The 17,579-nt window shown below is 34.1% G+C and overlaps 2 protein-coding genes and 1 pseudogene across 2 annotated transcripts; all 3 read right to left on the bottom strand.

The window, feature by feature from the left end:
• Positions 1-409: 409 nt before the first annotated feature.
• Positions 410-9,375, bottom strand: LOC107959897 (uncharacterized). Its single transcript, XM_016896073.2, has 18 exons — positions 9,075-9,375; positions 8,210-8,431; positions 7,753-7,848; positions 6,765-6,817; positions 6,429-6,525; positions 6,261-6,334; positions 5,514-5,631; positions 4,979-5,092; positions 4,714-4,790; positions 3,933-3,999; positions 3,202-3,267; positions 2,518-2,625; positions 2,267-2,397; positions 2,007-2,073; positions 1,715-1,782; positions 1,561-1,636; positions 1,146-1,216; positions 410-1,064 (listed from the first exon to the last, which is right to left on the bottom strand). The coding sequence occupies exons 1-18, from the start codon at positions 9,222-9,224 to the stop codon at positions 674-676; spliced, it is 2,046 nt and encodes a 681-aa protein (XP_016751562.1). The 5' UTR covers positions 9,225-9,375; the 3' UTR covers positions 410-673.
• A 1,502-nt stretch (positions 9,376-10,877) lies between these two features.
• Positions 10,878-14,132, bottom strand: LOC107959899 (probable receptor-like protein kinase At2g39360). The gene is made up of 2 exons (XM_016896074.2): positions 13,675-14,132; positions 10,878-13,542 (listed from the first exon to the last, which is right to left on the bottom strand). Exon 2 carries the CDS (start codon positions 13,492-13,494, stop codon positions 10,999-11,001), a length of 2,496 nt encoding a protein of 831 aa, XP_016751563.1. The 5' UTR covers positions 13,495-13,542; positions 13,675-14,132; the 3' UTR covers positions 10,878-10,998.
• Positions 14,133-15,426: 1,294 nt separating this feature from the next.
• Positions 15,427-16,477, bottom strand: LOC107960982 (uncharacterized mitochondrial protein AtMg00810-like; annotated as a pseudogene).
• Positions 16,478-17,579: the final 1,102 nt, after the last annotated feature.

Here is a 17,579-nt window from a genome sequence, read left to right on the forward strand (position 1 = left end):
ACATGAGGGACACTATTGCCAGGCATCCCACCAGCAAAAGTAAAGAAAACCTCTACAGTAACAACACAACTGCTAGCAAGAACCATTTGGCCAAGTCATTTTGGACCTACCTTTTGGAAGAGACTTTTTTATGGTGGAAAGCTCACATCCCACTAGCTTTCATTCCCTGGTGTTGAAAGCATCAGAGCCTCCCCTGCAAAATGAATTTGTTATTCTAAAGATGAAAAAACACATATCCGGAAACCTTTTTCAATGCGGATGATGTTGTTTTCATGGGGTTCACCACTGCCTCTTGCTTCATCCATCTGTCCCATATGTTTTTTGAGGAAAAGGCTGAATCTTTCACATCAGCTTTAAATTTACTCTTTCTTAAGGCTGAAGACATCATCCCGTAAATTGTACAGGTTCATAACTAAATACTGATTCATGTGTTCTATAAATTCCATATTACAGAGTGAAAGTATTTACAGAAGAATCAACTAATGGAAATCCCCATCCAATTTTACAGAAATAACAGCGAAAGCTTGTTTCTTTCTTAAATGCAGTTTTTTGGCAGGTAGATAGTTGATAGTTGATACATGTCGTAATTACATAGTTGATACATGTCGTAATTACATAGTTGATAGTTGATACATGTCGTAATTACATTCTTCACAAGGTTAATTTATCTGATCTATTTACCTGATGCAGAATCACCAGAAATCAACCCCCTTTCAAGTTCATCGAACTCCCAATCACCTATCTCCTCCGAAGTGTAGTCTTGGTTAACCTTCCCAAACTCTGACTCTAGCTTCGCCAGTTCAGCTGCAGCATCTAGCACCGGCTGTGTTTCAGGATTCTCTTTTGTATCAGGTTTAGGTTGTGTTTTGGGATTCTCTTTTGTATCAAGTTTAGGTAGTGTTGATTCCAGAGGTGGGTGTGGAGATAAAATTTCCAGCGGCCTTTCATTGGGACTATCAACCTTTGGAGTCTCCATTTCTAAAATTGGCCTTTCAATGGTTTCAAATTCCACTCTTAACTTTTCAATGTCATCAAATAGCCCTTTAACCTTTGGATCATCTTTCCTGTATAGGAGAGAGGAAGACTGGCTTAAAAACCTAATTTACAGTAAATTGGAAAAATGCAAGGATTGCTTGTTATCTCACCTTGAAGTTGTCCCATGCTTAGCATTAAAATGCTCTCTCAAGTTTTCAACCACACTGAAGATTGTTATAATCTGAAATGGTGAAACAGTTAACAGATAGCTCTAGAACCAGGCAGGTCCAATTCTTTAAAGACTGATAAATAAGCATACAATTACAACTTCTAGATTCACAAATCTCCTAAGCTTAAAATTTGGAATTACAAAAACCCAGGACTAAAATGAAAAATGCTTGAAACTAGTAAAATGTCAGAAAGTAAGCAATATATCTTTTCATTGGTGCAAAAATCCACTAAAAGTAGAAAGAATCAGACAAGGAAGAAAAAGGAGGAGGGAGATTTGCATGTGGAGCATAAATGCTGATAATAGCAACTCATGACATGACACCTTTTGAAGAATAAAAGTTATGAGACTTTTACCTTGGTTTCATAACCCAAATATTCCTCCTCAAGATGTTTCCTTGGATTTGATTCTTTAGAATCATCATTTCTTGCACTAGATTCGGGAAAAAGAAAAAGAATTAAAAACTGAAATAATATAGGCCAGAATAATTTTTCAGCAAATGTAGATTACCTCTCACTCAACTTCTTCAGGTTCTCTACAAATTTACTGATACGGCTAATTGAAGGGCCTAGCTCTTTCTGCAAGAGTACAATAATTCCAAGAGGAATAATTCCAAGAGGACAAAGGGATATGACCCTCCACTAAATACATGGAAAAACTAAAAAAAAAAAAAATAGAACATTCCCATGCCGAACATATATTGTATCCGACATGTACACCCAGGTCCAAGTAACATAGGGAGAGCTATCCATCACTTAAGTTCTCAAAGTAAGTATTTTTTCCAACAGAATGTACTGCATACCTTGTAAGCTGAGAGAAGGGTAATGGCAAAGTTCACAAAATAATCCTCATGTCGCTCCAATTCCTCACTGTAAAATGCAAACAAGTATCAACCAAAATGTTAAAAGGCCAGTATTTAAGTATTTAATTTATAGAATTAAGAGCAGAATTCATAATATTTTCTTTCTTCAGGCAGAGAATTTGAAAAACCTTCAATGAAGGAGGATAATGAGAAACATAATGTCTGTACTCAACAGAAGAAAAGAATGCCAGATTACATACACGACTTGCTTGTTCTTAGTTTCTACATATGAGGACTGGAGAAGCCAAGTATCTTCCAAGAAATTAATCCATGTATGGAGAACTTTTGCTTCTACTTTACATGCAGAAATCGATTTTGACAGTTCATCTTCCTGTTAACATATCAGGAAGAATTCTTACATATTTTAACCATAAGATCAAGATGTAGTAATTTATAAACATTACAACTTTATAAAAAGATATAGAAATTAGGAAAGAAAAAAAATCACCACCTTTGTTTTCAGATGGGCAACAATCTGATCATTAGCTTCATAGAAGTGATCTCTTTCTTCCCTGACATTGTGTAGACGTGCATTAGCAGCAACCAACGAGATATGAACCTACAAATATTCCACCAAAATGGTAATGGGGCAGAATCCACCTTTATATACAGAAGGTAGTTAAACACAGACAGAACTTTCTATAACATGAACCCAAAGAAGGTTCAAACCTAAAGGTTTACCAAGCTGCTGTATTAGCATGGTTGTTTTGGGAGCTCCAGTACTTCATAATTGGAAATAATATCCGTTCATTACCCATCAAGTGCAGCAAATTATAATAAAAAAAGATTTAAATAGTATAAAGAAATAAAACATTCATAAAAACCATTCTTATACATTTCATGGTAATCAATTTACAAGCTTTAGTGACATAACTTCACCACTCACCCCTAAAATGTAATTAAGTATATAAAAGATTTGCTTCAGTAAAAGTATACAGTCACATCCCAATAAATGAATAACTAAAAGAAAGCTGACCAAAGAAACGGAAATTATACAAGTAAAAAGTAAAAGAGGGAACAAAATAGAATACATGTATGTAATCAGACTCAAACATGCAAAACACATTCCATAAGATGTCTACATTTTCCATAATGTAAGCAACAAGAAACTAGAAACAGAATGCAGTAGAAAGACCTTTTTCAGCTCTGCTTCAAGTTGATCTCTTTGTTTCTCGAGCTCAGAAATCTCAGCTACTATTTCCTGGATATTATTCATTGAGGACAAATTCAGATTTCCCACCCAAAACAAGTAAATACACCAAAACTCACAAGCTGAATTGCTCAGACCTGCATGGCTTTCATTGTTTCGATGAAAAGCTTATATTGTTTATGAATGCTAATGAAAGCTTAGTCAAAAGTAAATAAATAAACCTTCATTCTTTTTTCATCCTCAAGATGCAAACATAAGACTACCTAGTTGAGTCTCACGTTCTAACCATTACCCATGCTACCTAGGGGGCTATTTGAACAGCATACGCTACCATCTAATCAACAATGTATTACTGCTATGAAGTACCATGATGCAAGAAATCATTAAAATATAGGACCATTCCTTTGTATGCCAGTTAGAGGAAACCGGCCAGGAAATATTTTGATATATACTATATTAAAACTGCCAATGTCATCAACTAGTTAAAGACGCTGAATAAAAGATGTATGGTTGGAAGCATAGAAAAAATCTTCCCCAGAGTGACTTAAAGTTGAAACTGGACTTGATTGTAGACAGCAAGAAAACAGGTAGCATTAGGCTCAGAGAAAAATTCTAGCATTCAAATCTTGTACTCTTAACTTAAAGTTGAAAGATAACAAGATTTTCTTTTTGATCTAGCAGTGCACACAGAGAACACATCAGCACAAGTAAACAACCTTCTCTCTTTCATCAGCTTCATTTGCTTTGACCACACGAACAGTTAAGGCCTCCTCCTTCTGAAGTCTGCCAGTAATACAACAATGACCAGTTCATATGTAACATGTACCTTTCAGAAGTAAATATTTAGATGATTTTTAAACAGAATCAGAAGTAATGAGGCTAAGATTGCTTTATATCTAGCTTCAGTATTCTGTCTTCAAGAAATTCATCCAGAATCCAGACATTATCTGAAGTACAAGTAGAAGCGTTACAGTCAAGCACTCCATGAAATCACCAGATACAGGTTCTGATCCCTTAACCACTTGTGCCAAATAGCATGGCAACCCAAGGCTGACCTTTTCATCATTAATGATAAATAAGATCAACAAGAAGGAAAGTTAGGTCAAAGGTCATACGCAAGACATAAGAAATATAAAACCACACCAAACAGTTCAGCCGACATCCTTTAAAGCAACAGTGATTCTGTCGACCAGATAGAGAGTACATGTTTCTACAACATGCTTCTACTTTCTTTAAAATTTTCAAATAGGATCCATCTAAAATACGCAGTACTGCTTTTTACTATTTACCACCGAAAATAATCACTGCAAATTTTCTTTTCATAAAACAGAATTATCTAATGAGATGCTTAAATGTTAAAATTAAATAAATCAATTAGTTCACACTGACCCTTTAATAATGTACCACATGAAAAGACGGTGATTAATATTTATGTAGAATAAAGCATTGGTAAAGTCAAATATTACTTTGAACAACTCTAAAAAATCCTTAATATACCTGTGATCTGAAATGCGTTTCTCTGCTTTTATACTGGAATTGGCAAGAGATTCTGATAAGACCTTCAATTTATCAACCTACTCCAATAAACAATATAAAACAGACAAGTTCAAACTGAAGCCTCAAGAAATGCAGCATTTGCCAGAACACACTCATCCTTCTTTAGGAAGAGGAAGCAAAGTTTAACAAAAAGCAGGTTGCATACACATATTCAAGCTTGTTAAAACAATAACCAAGAAACAACCAAATAGCAAGAAAGTTTTACCTTTTGAGCATGAATCTCAGGAGAGTCTCCATTGTTTACAGCAAGCTTCTTTTTCTGTAAAATTCCTTCCAAAGTGGAACGGATTCGTATTTCTGCAAGTGCTACTTTCAGATCCTACCATAAAGATAGGATGATCAGCTTTCAATTGGGAAGTTTAGCATCTGTTTTAGGGGAGACATAGCTATAGTTATAGACAACATTTTATTTCTGTAGGAACTCCCAGTGCCTACTTCCTTTTTGTGCAGCTCTGTCTAGAGAAAATGGTTTATTTGATTTGTAATTCTTAAAGGATTATGCACATAACCAACCATGAAGAAAAAGGAAACAATTAGCATTAAGCAATTACAAGATAAAAAGGAAAAATGAACCAGTATAATGTCACACTAGCAATTCCCCCCCTCCCCCCCAAAAAAAAGAGATTAACTAAACAAGAATATCTCAAATTGTTTACTAGATTTTAAACAGGTTTTTTAATCAATATTCAACGTCCTATAGCTTATTTTGACTGTAAACTCAAATCAAGCTCACTGCTCACCTCAATAGTTGCTTCAGTCGTCGTTTCAGATGCATTATCATGACCTCCTTTTGGAAGCTTCAGCAAAGTGCTCATTTGGTCAAGTTTTTTCTTCAGATCAGAAGCTTCACTTTCCATTCTGTCATCAGAAATCAAAGAAAAGGTTAATCTCTCTTGCTTAGTAAGTATGGGCAATTGACCACTTCACATTCAAATCCTAAAATTTTCTGGCTAACATTGTGGCTGCGCAACAATATGAACCAAAAAAAATGATAGCAGCACATTCGTAATTTCTTAAAATAAAACGGGCAAGTGTTGGGTACACTAGTAAGGCACATTCCATTCCCAGGGAGAGAACTCAGATTCGAACCCTAGAGACAACATTCTTGGGAGGGGCAGCCATGAACCCCGAAAGGATTAATCTTCGTGAACCATAAAACGGACATGAAGGATACCTTAGCCTTACAAAAAAATAAAAATAAAATGAAGAAGAAGATTTATGCTAAACAAGATGCAAAATTGGAATGTGCAAACTATGATCAAAGTAAATTTTATTCAAGCCTAACAGAAATATCTTAGCTAGATATTAGAAGGTTAAAACTCAATTCCCAAGAGGAAAATAAAATATATGTATAAACTATGAAATAAAAATCCATTTAACTAATGCCAGAAACACACAAGATTTTGGCATTATCACAAGCATGAGCTGAGAAAAAGCCAAAGTACAGAACACAAGCCAGGAAATGGAAGCTCCTTGTTTTGAACTACCTTACAAGATCTGCTCTGATCTTCAATCCTGTTATGGCGCTTTGCGCAAATTGAAGCAGTTCCTCCCGTTTAACCTATATGGTCCCATATTAAAAAGATGGGGAAAAAAAGATGAAAGAAGCTAAAATGCAAATCTTCCTAAAATGCAGAACAGGTTTGACTGGTTACCAGCACTTCATCTTGGTAGCTAGAAAAAGCAGTAGCTAGATCCTGTATACTGCTCACTATTGCATTGTGAATTTCTTTTCCTCCGGTGAGGCAGAGCCTGCAAGTATTATTATATAATTAAAGGCAATTGCCAAATTCAATTTACGTTTCAAGTTAAATATTCATAATGATAAGTTATTTATATTTAACCTACAAGAAGCAATCAATTGTAAAAATCATTTTATGGTAGGAGAAATAGCATCTTTTGCAACATATTCAATGAGAACAGACTTAATTAACTCTAAATATGGTATCCGGGATGTAATAAAGCAATAGACCTAAAATGAGAGGACTAACCCAAACATCTCCAAGAGCAGAGAAATTTCTTCATCATTTGGTGCTTCAATAATCTGAACCATACAAAAGATTCAACCTGCTTTAATCTCAATTATCAGATGCTCTAAAGCCATAAAACTTTTAACAAACAACTTGTGTATTTTCCCAAAACAAGCTTTTTCTATCATAAGATTAGTTCATTAAAGTTAGCTAATAATGATAAAAAGATCTCCAAATCCTGATCATAATTAGATGAAATTTTCAGAAAACCAAACTTACATGAAGTATCCATGATACTCCAGCAGAAAGATAACAAATCTATAAAAATCTTAGATGCACTTAAATTGGATAAAACACAACAGACTTAGAGCTTTTTGGTAATGTTCGTAGAAGATGATTCAATCAATAAATTTGCACTTAATGGTATGTGCACAATTAACGGAACCATGACATGCTGTCATACTGAGGCAGTAAAATTGAGCTCTAATATATCGTATCTGTATCCTTTTATTATCTCCACATTGTCGCTAACCCATTTTATGTAGTCAAAAATAGATTGTTTTGATAGCATAAGGCATAAAAGGCCTTGAAGCAGCCTTACAATTCACCGGAATTGATAGTAACTGATTGATTTAGACAACACATAAAAGAGTAATATTCCACTTCTTGCATAGCACTCCAGACTAAGGACAATTTCCAGTAAAGCCATTGCAGCCTGGTTACATGAAGTGCCGGAACTAGGCTTTAATTTGTTTCTGTTTGGAAAATCATAATTCATTAGTAATCAATAGACAATATCAAAAACTTCACCAGGTTCATGATAATGTCAATTTCTATCTTTCTTTATTTAAATCATGTTAGACTCTTTTATCATTTTCCTGGGTAAGATTAAGATCCACAATAATCTGAAATATTGATTTTTCTAAACCATCATATTAGCATTAGTGAAAAAGACATTACTGATCAAAAGAAAAATAATAACACAAATGACCAAGATGCAAAATCATACCATAGATACTGTTATGCCCTCCAAAGCCTGGCTCTGAAGAAAAACCTCTCTAAAATCCATTGGTGCACCCCCAATATCAGAGTCATAATACAAGACCTATAGATCATTAAGAAGAACCAAAAGATATCAGATACAAGACACTGATGAATTTTGAACATGCCAGATTATTTCAGGCACGCAACTTACAACCATCCATCAACATCAATAGTTTCAAAATCCAACTGACGTAAAACAATTTAAAGGAAAATATGTGGAACGATGATACGGTAATCTTTAACCTAAGTCATGAAAGAATACATAATTTACAGCAGACTATTTGGAAAAATGGACCTACCTTTTCCTCTTGTTGAGCAGATATTTAACTGAAAGTCTTAGACATATCATTTACCACTCAATAAGTAAAGCAAGGCATAAGACACTTAAATTTGATTTTCACTAACATAAAGGAAGAACTCACCATAGATGTTCTTTTAGGGTTCTCCCTTTCATCTTCAGAAGCAAGAATTTGCCCAAGGCTCTTTTGACTGCCTTCAGATGATGAACTGGCTAACTTCTCAATTTCTTTGAGTGCAATCAACCAACTTCTCAGCAGCATAACTCGCTCAGAACCCCTACAAGATATTGCTGCTTCCTCTAATCTTTTAACAGTTTGCTTTACACTCCTGACATTCCGAGATGCCTGCATAAGCATACATCTTAAGCAAGCCAGATAGTAATATTACAAGATATCCACAACAAGAGAAAGAATTTCCATGCCTAAACAGAACAAAATGTATTAGTACATTAACTCAAGATAAGGAATGCTAGCTGTTTTTAATATGATAAACGACTAGATCATAAAGCTCTAACTAAGCCACTGTTGTTGATTTCATGTCCTGGTTGATATCAGGTCCTGCCCTAAAAAATGGCCAAAAAGAACTACTGACATGTCAAAATTGAATTTAGACTAAATGTTTTCCTATCCATTTTTGGAAGGGAAATCACCAGAGCCAACTCATGAAATTATAATACAAATGTAATCCCATTTTGATTTTTTTTTTACAGTACTACTTATAAGTCATTATCCTCTGAATGAAAAATCAAAATATAATTGGAAATAAAAACTAACATTCTTGCAATTTAAAGATAACAAAACAGAGTCTTAAAAGTTACTCCAAAATTGTAAAAAAAAAAGAAAAAGAAAAAGGTACAACAAAAGTTCGACATGCAAGCCTTTCATACTAACTAAAATTCAGTCTCAAATTAGAATCTCTAGACCTCAACATGCAAATAAATAATAGGAACAATAAAATTATATTTTTAATTTGAAAAAAAGAATGTACAATGCGATCTTGCAAGAGTTTAGCTCCTTCAGCGACAGCTTGACCAGCATGATGAACAACGGTATCGGCGTAGTTCCTGAAGTTTCGAGTAAGGTTATTCTTGTTTCCAACCTCTACCGCTTTGTTCACCGCCGTTCTCAGCCACGACATCTCGTTTCTTTCCCTCTCTCGCCGCTGAATCGATCAATGCAATTCGGTTTAATTAATTTTCTTTCGCCAAGGAATTGTCAGGGTTTTGGAGTTTGAAGAAGAGAGAAATGGGGGAAACTCTTTTAATTTATTATTGTCTGTAATTTGAACGACGACGAAGAAAAGAAAACCAAGTTTGGACGTTGACTTTTTAAAAAGTTGCGACGTCGTTTCGTACGCAACCTCCTTCTACCAGTCTTGTCTGTCTTTAAAAGTCCCCTTTTTTTTCTTCTCATTTTTCTCTAAATTTTATCAATTTATTAAGGGTTTTAAATAAGTTATTTATATTTTATTATATTAAATAAAAATTTAACTTTAATTTATAACTTTCAGGATGCTGCAACGTCAGTTTTACTCCCAACCTACATCTTTAATATTATTTCATGTTAATTTTATTTTTTTTCAATTTTAAAATAATATAAAAATATGAAAAGAGAAAAAGGTCATTAAAATAATATATTAATTATTTTCTAATTGAGTTGACACCCCATTAACTTATAATACTAAATTAATTAAAAATTTTATTAATACTATAAATAACACTAGAATCTCAACATTTTATATGATATGAAATTTTATATTTTATTGTATTAAAAATCTTAAAATTTTTTAATTTATATTCTAATAAGGTTTTTTTTAATAAATATTTTAATAAGTTTTTAACCATTAATTCATATCATATAAAAAATAAACAAAAACATTATTTTTAACCTATAAAGCACTAAATAGTCATCTAATTTTAGGATAAATTATACGTCATTTTAATTTAATGTGCAATTGTATATATAAATTTTTATTCGGTGTAACTATATAAATGAAATGTTAATTATGGTTTAAATATATACTTAAAAATTTAATTTTAATTTAATCATATACATTTAAAGAAATAAATATATTAATTTATTTTTATATTGTTCCTGTTGCAAAATGATGAGAGGCTATTCCTCTCGAAACAAAAGGATCAAAACCTTTCATACCCCATGCCGGATTTATAGGTTGGACCTTGTCAGTTAGTCCACAAGGGTTTGACACCCATATTCCAACAAAATTTTCCTATGCGCTTATCACAAAAATTTCTAAATCCCAATATACCCAATGTCAGATTGTTAGCAAGAAGCACAAGCCAGAAAACACAATATGTGCTCTGGCTACACCTTCATAACTCTAAATACTCAGATTTGTTATAGTTCCCCTTGTAATACTCCAACCGCCCCATGAATTTATTCCTAAACGAGTCATGAAGGCTATAACGAATATATATTGTCTTCACATTGAATCAAGAACGGGATTGGAGGGATAAAAAATAGCTAATTCATATAGAGCCATTGAATTGACCTAGCTAGTAACAAGAGCAGCATGCATTATATGAGCAGAAAGCAAGCAGCCGAGATCATTCAATACGACATAAAAAATGACGTTATATCAATAATTGGGTTAATAATTTACAAGAATTGGATCAAATAAGAAAAATTAATGTATAAAATTATATAAAATCAAAGTTCATGTATACAATTGCACGTTAAATCATAATTCATGCATAGTTTTGAGATTTATCCCAATATTAAATGATTCCAAGCGAAAAAAAAATCCCATCCGAAGCAGAAAAATTAAACATGAATAAACTAAATAACTATTCTATACAAATATCAAATCTTTTGCGTACAGTTCGATATAAAGATTTATAGAATGATATAAATAAGCTGAGTTGAGCTTCGATTTCACATAAATATTGAATTCAGATGTTTCTTACAGGTCTTTCCTGTATCACCATTTCAGCAAACATTTTACTCATTGAAATTCCAGCAAGTTCATCATCGTTGACGCCGCTACTGGCTCGGCTGAATTGCCGACTCGTTTCTGAGGTACTAACACGGCTGATATGTGAAGAATGTTCATTGTTTTGATTGGATCTTTCTTCATTCTCTTGTAGTTGAAGTGCGTATTCCAAGTTCCATAGGACCTCTCCCATTGAAGGCCTGCAAATCCCATTTTCTGCCAAGCATTTCTCAATAATATCCCAAAGCTTCCTTAAACAATCTAGTTTTACTTGACCAACAAGGCAAGGATCCACAATTTCTTCCAGTTTCCCACTTCGGTATGATTTCATCCCCCACTCGAGCAAATTTGCCTTTTCTCTGGGAAGTGATGGATCAATAACCGCCCTTCCCGAAAGGACTTCAAGCAAGACAACACCAAAGGAGTACACATCTGATTTCTCTGTTAGTTGCTGCCTTGTCAAATACTCTGGATCAAGATACCCGAAGCTTCCTTTGACCGCGGTACTCACATGTGTCTGATCAATATCAGGACCGGTCTTTGAAAGTCCGAAATCAGCAACTTTAGCCATGAAACGCTTATCGAGTAATATGTTTGCAGACTTGACATCGCGGTGTATGATAGCCTTAGCTGAACCTGTATGAAGATAGTGAAGCCCTTTAGCTGATCCAATGCATATCTCAAGCCTTTGTCTCCAACTCAAACTAGGAAGATTTGAGCCATATAGATGATTCTTGAGTGTCCCATTCTCCATGTACTCATAAATTATGATCATCTCATCTTGTTCATCGCAGTAACCGATCAGTGATACTAAATGTCGATGTCGGAATTGAGATAACATTTCGATCTCGGTCCGGAATTCTGCAAGCCCTTGGTTTGATTGAGGAGTTCCCCTCTTGACTGCAACCTCGGTTTCATCTTTCAATATTCCTCTATAAACCTTACCGAAACCACCAACACCGATTACCAAATTTTCACTGAAATTATCAGTAGCCTCGAGAATTGCCAGAAAAGGAAATCGATAGCCAATCATTGGGCTGGAAAATATGGAAGTTCCATTAGAGTATGTACTACCAGTAGTATGAACTTTTCGTCCCCGATTCATCAGAAAGTGCTGTTCTTTCCCCAGAATTGGCTTCATTCTTCTTCTTCTTTTTCTTCTTCTGCAGAAAAGAATGACAATCACAACTGAAACAACAACGACAAACGATCCGACAGCAATGACAACTATAACTACAACTTTTATCTCAGAATGTCCCGAGAAAACAACATCGGGAACATCAAGACTGCCCCTAGCATCGTTTATCTTCATGATCTCCAAACCATTGAGGATGACCGTAGGGTTATTGAGCTTAGATGGACCAACACTTACATTAAGCTTAGTACTACCGGATACTCTTGTGCAGACATCCATGAAATATGGGGCACCGAAAACATCCGATGTCCTTGAACCAAGATCAAGGTGACCTGCATGACGTGAATCAATAAAGATTTCAAGAAAGATGGCTTGCTGAGTAGGTTCATTCATTATGTTACAAAAGTGAAGCCGGACAAGATAATCGAAACCCGGGTTAACATCAAAGGTCCATGTCAAGTTTGCATTCAGATTTGGATCACTCGAGTTCAAAATAGTTGCAGTGCCATATACCGATGCAGGAGCAATATCCTCAGTCACTTCAGTAAAATTCACAGCTGAGACATTTGACACCGATGATCCAAGATTATTGTGTATCAGATACGCATTATCTGAGATCCAAAGTCGCCATAAGGTATCGTTTTGAGGAAGAACAGTCGTGTTCCCCATATCGACCCTTGCAACCGTCTCCAGTGCTTGCTCCTGTAGACTCTTGTTACCACCTTGCAGATCAATTGTTCTGACCTCTTCCGGAAAGAGATTATCCGGAACTGAGAAAACTTCCAAGCCATTGATAAAAGCAAATGAATTGACAGCAGGTCTAAAAGTAAGAACCAGTTTATTAGAAGTAATGTTCAAGCAATATTCCTTAACAATATATCCATCCCCCATTTGAGCTTCTCTGAGAAGTGTAAAGTTTTGCGCGAAAACAGAGAATTTCGCCTTCTTCATATCGAACTTTTCGAATACGTAAGCAAAGAAATGAAGCCGAATCCAGTGCCTCCCTTGTTGTTTGATTGGAAAACTGTAATGGGAAGTTGCGTTGAAGATTCTAGCCGTTTGATACAGTGGTGAATCATAGTAAAGTGAGGTTGGATTCGAATTCGAACTCGAAATTGCGAAAATCTGATGTGTGGTTGAAAGATTATATGATGAAGTGGAATTATCAGCTTGAAATATTCTATCACCCACTGATATGTTCTTAATGGATCCACAGTCTATCAAATAGTTATCTACAGGGTTGAATCCTAGTGAAAGATGAAGTAAACCATAGATGGATAAAATCCAAATAATGAAACCAAAATTCCCAGGATTATCCATGAAAGAATCTCCAATGGAGGACAAAGATTGCGGTGGAAATGGCAAATACTAGAGATAATCAAGAGAGACCAATGCATTAAAAACAAGAGATGGTCAAGAACCCAGTAGCAAAAATTAGAAATTGTAGCAGACAGTAACCTATATATATAGACACAGTACACTAAAAGAAAACAGGCTAACCTGTGATAAAAAAAAAGTTGAGAGCTGGGTTGTTACTTCACCGATGGAGCAATTTGAGAAACACCCAATGAACAAATGAATAAATAAAAAGGGTGACCTGAAAACGTCACCTGACACAGTAATTAATCAAAGAGAAAAGATTGAAAGAAGATAGCCGACTAATGAAAACAACAACCGCATAAAAAACCCAAGTTGAAAATACAAACAAAAACCGTCACATTCATGAGCTCCACAACTTGTAGCTATTCAAAGCACCAGATAAGAAAATCAAACAGGTAACGAGAAAGCGAACTTCAAACCCAAAAATAATTAAAATGTGTTAAGGATCAACGTGTGGGATGTTTGACAAGTTCATGGGATTGAAAAGAAAATAATAAATGGATTGGAAAGTTGATAAGATTGTAGTTTCAAAAATAATATAAAATAGAAAGGTTGAAGAGGGAAGAGGAAGACAGCTATGAAGGGCAGCTGAGTCTCACTTTCCTGTCGTGAATAACGTTAAAAAGCCTTTGTCGTACGTTTGGTGGTTTTAGTTTATCAGTTCCATGTCCTTGGTTGGTGTAAGGAAACCAAAAAACAGTTTACAAATCAAACTTAGAATTAAATGGTTCACATAAATATTTTAAGTTTGCGGCATCTCTTTTGTATTAATAATGCTTAAATATGTTTATTGGTTGGGGTTACGTATGAAACATATTATTGAAACTATATGCGTTAGGTCATAATATCAAATATTTTAGCCAAAGTTTGAATTATTTATTAATATTAAAATATTTTTATGAATAATTTATGAAAGATACTATTATTATATAAAAAAATTTAAAATTATGTTATGATTAAATTTAAATAAAAAAATATTTGTAAGAAAGAATTCATTACTAAAAATTGATAGACAGTTAAAATCCACAATGATAGGTTACTAAGTCCATAATTTATTGAAAATAGATTTAAATTTTTAGACAGGTATGATAATTTAAAATTAAAACAATTAAATAGAATATTTTTACATAAAAAATATGAAAAATAGTAAATAAATGAGAACTACTTATCACTTAATAGAGAATATTTTTAATTAATTAAATTAAAATTTATTTATTTTAATATTATATTATTCTATAAAAACTTTACATTTAAAATTTTAATTTTTTTAGAATAAGGTAAAATTTTTAAAAAATAAGGATAAAATGTATATATTAATTTTAAGTAATATATCAAATAAATTTTATAACTTAAATTCAGTTCTTAAATTTTTAGCACTTATTTTTTTATCACTTAAATTTTCAGTTTATCAAACAACACCTAAATCCCAAGTCAATAGGCCTACCTCATATACTCGAACCTATGCCTTTCAAAGTTAGTGGGTGAAGGAAAAGATCGATCTAAATCTAGAATTTGACTATTATAAACTTAAGAAAAAGAAAAATGAATGAATTTTTGTGTGTCTATTGTTGTACAAGTGCTAAATATTTATACTAGTACCTGAGAACTATACATGGAAACTAACTAGACAAAAATCCTAGATTATAGCCTAATTTGCATGCTAGAATCATATTAATACATATTTACATTAACATCCCTCTCAAACTCAAGGTGGTGTTGTGGACCGTAGCTTGAGTTTGGAAACTAAGTCTTGAAATATGGTTGGAAGATGCGTCTTTGTGAAAATGTCTACGATCTGAGCTAATGAGGAGACAAAAGCAAGGTGTAGAGTTCCCTGAGTAACATGATGTCATTCAAAATGATAGTTAATCTCTATGTGTTTGTACGTTCATGAAACACATCATTATGAGCGATCTAAATTGCATTGCGATTATCACAATGTAGGATAGTAGCAATAGGAGACAAGAGTCCTATATCTTTAAGTAGTTGGCATAGCCAAAGTAACTTCGAAGTGGCATCAGTAAGAACACGATATTCAAATTCGGTGCTAGAGCGAGCAACAACAGTTTGTTTCTTACTTTGCCAAGAAATAAGGGAATCACCTAGAAAGAAACAATAACTAGTGGTTGAATGTCAATCTGTAGGATCTCTTGCCCAATCAACATCAGAGTATCGAAGAAGAACAAAGGAAGAGTAAGTAGAGAAATGAATACCACAAAAAGTGTACTATTGACATATTGAAGAATATGAAGAACTGTTGAAAAATGAGATGATATGGGAGATGTCAAGAACTAACTAGCTATATGAACTGCATGAGGAATATCAGGCCGAGTCATTGTAAGATAGGCTAGGTTGCCGACAAGTTGTCAGTACAAAGTATGGTCAGAAAGAGGAGTGTCATTCAATGGAATAAGTCTGACATTTAGTTCCAAGGGAGTAGGAACGGTTTTACTGTTAGTAATATTGGCATGAGAAAGCAAATCGGAAGCATATTTTTCCTGAGAAAGGTAGTAGCCATCATGATTAGAGAAAACCTCAATACCCAAAAAATAACTAAAAGGCCCAAGATCCTTCATCGCAAAATGTTAACTAAGGTACTGTTGCAGTTCAATAATGCAATTTGTGTCATCCCCTATGATAATCATATCATCCACATAGAGAAGAAGTAAGAAAATACCCTGATTAGAGCATCGAATAAATAATGCAGAATTATAAGGACTTGATACAAAGCCACGTGCAGATATAGTAGAGCTAGATTTGGCAAACCAAGCTCGAAAGGCCTGTTTCAAACTATACAAAGCACGCTGAAGTTTGCACACTTGATTGGAAAATGAAAGTACCCTTGTGGAGGATGCATGTAGATTTTCTCATGTAAATCACCATTAAGAAAGACACTTTTGACATCTATCAACGCAATTTCCATGTTTAACTACAAATATGGCCAAAAGACTATGAACATAAGTGAGACAAGCCATAGGAGCAAATGTTTCCTCATAGTCAATACCATACTCCTAAGTGTATTGCTTGGTTGCAAGTCAAGGATTATAGCACTCAATAAATCCATCAGAGCAGGTCTTGATCTTGTACACCTATTTACAGCCAATCGGTATCTTGCCAGGAGGAAGATCAACCAGATCCCAAGTATGAGTTTTCTCCAACACCTGAAGTTCGTGAGACATTGCTTGCTGCTAAGAAGAATTAGTACTAGCCTCACGATAGGATTGGGGTTCATAGAGAGTGACAAAGGCAAAAAAATTATAATCTTTTAAGTATGAAGGTGGTTCTCTTACCCGGTTAGACTGATGAATAATAGAAGTAGGAGCAGGATCTTCAACTGGTTCAGATTCAATAGATGTAGAAGTGGAAGATAAAAGAGAATTGAGCTCATCGGATGCATCAGAATAGAGGAACAACTCAACAAAAGCATCTATGAAAAAAGATAGAGAAGAGGACAAGGAAAAACGAAATGTGGACAAAGAAGAAAACTTAACATCCTCCTAGAAGGTAACATGCTGGAAGATACGTGATTTATTAGATATTGGATCCAATAGTATAGCCTTTATGCTCAATGTCATACCTAAGAAAATAGCAAAGATGAGCATGAGGTTCAAGTTTAGTATGTTCATGAGGTTGGAGAAGTACAAAACAATCACATCCAAAGGTTTTAAAAATTGAATAATCTAAAGGATTGTGAAAAAGGCATTCATGTGAAGAGAGATCATTAAGAACTTTATTGGGTGTACGATTGATTGTATGAACAATAGTTAAAGCAGTTTCCCCCAAAATTTTTCAAGACATTTAGCCGAAAAAAGGAGGGCCCTAGTGGAGTCTAGGATGTGTCTATGTTTACGCTTAGCTCGACCATTTTATTGAGAAGAATAGGGACAAGAACATTGAACCTGAGTACCTTATTGAGAAAAGAATTTAAAAAAAAATGATTCTTTGTATTCTGCAACATTATAGTACGAAAAGTTTTTAAAGTAATAGAAAATAGTAGGTAATTGGAAACTATTTTTCATAAAGTA

Source organism: Gossypium hirsutum, chromosome A05, assembly GCF_007990345.1.
Source record: "Gossypium hirsutum isolate 1008001.06 chromosome A05, Gossypium_hirsutum_v2.1, whole genome shotgun sequence".
Lineage (NCBI taxonomy): Eukaryota > Viridiplantae > Streptophyta > Magnoliopsida > Malvales > Malvaceae > Gossypium > Gossypium hirsutum.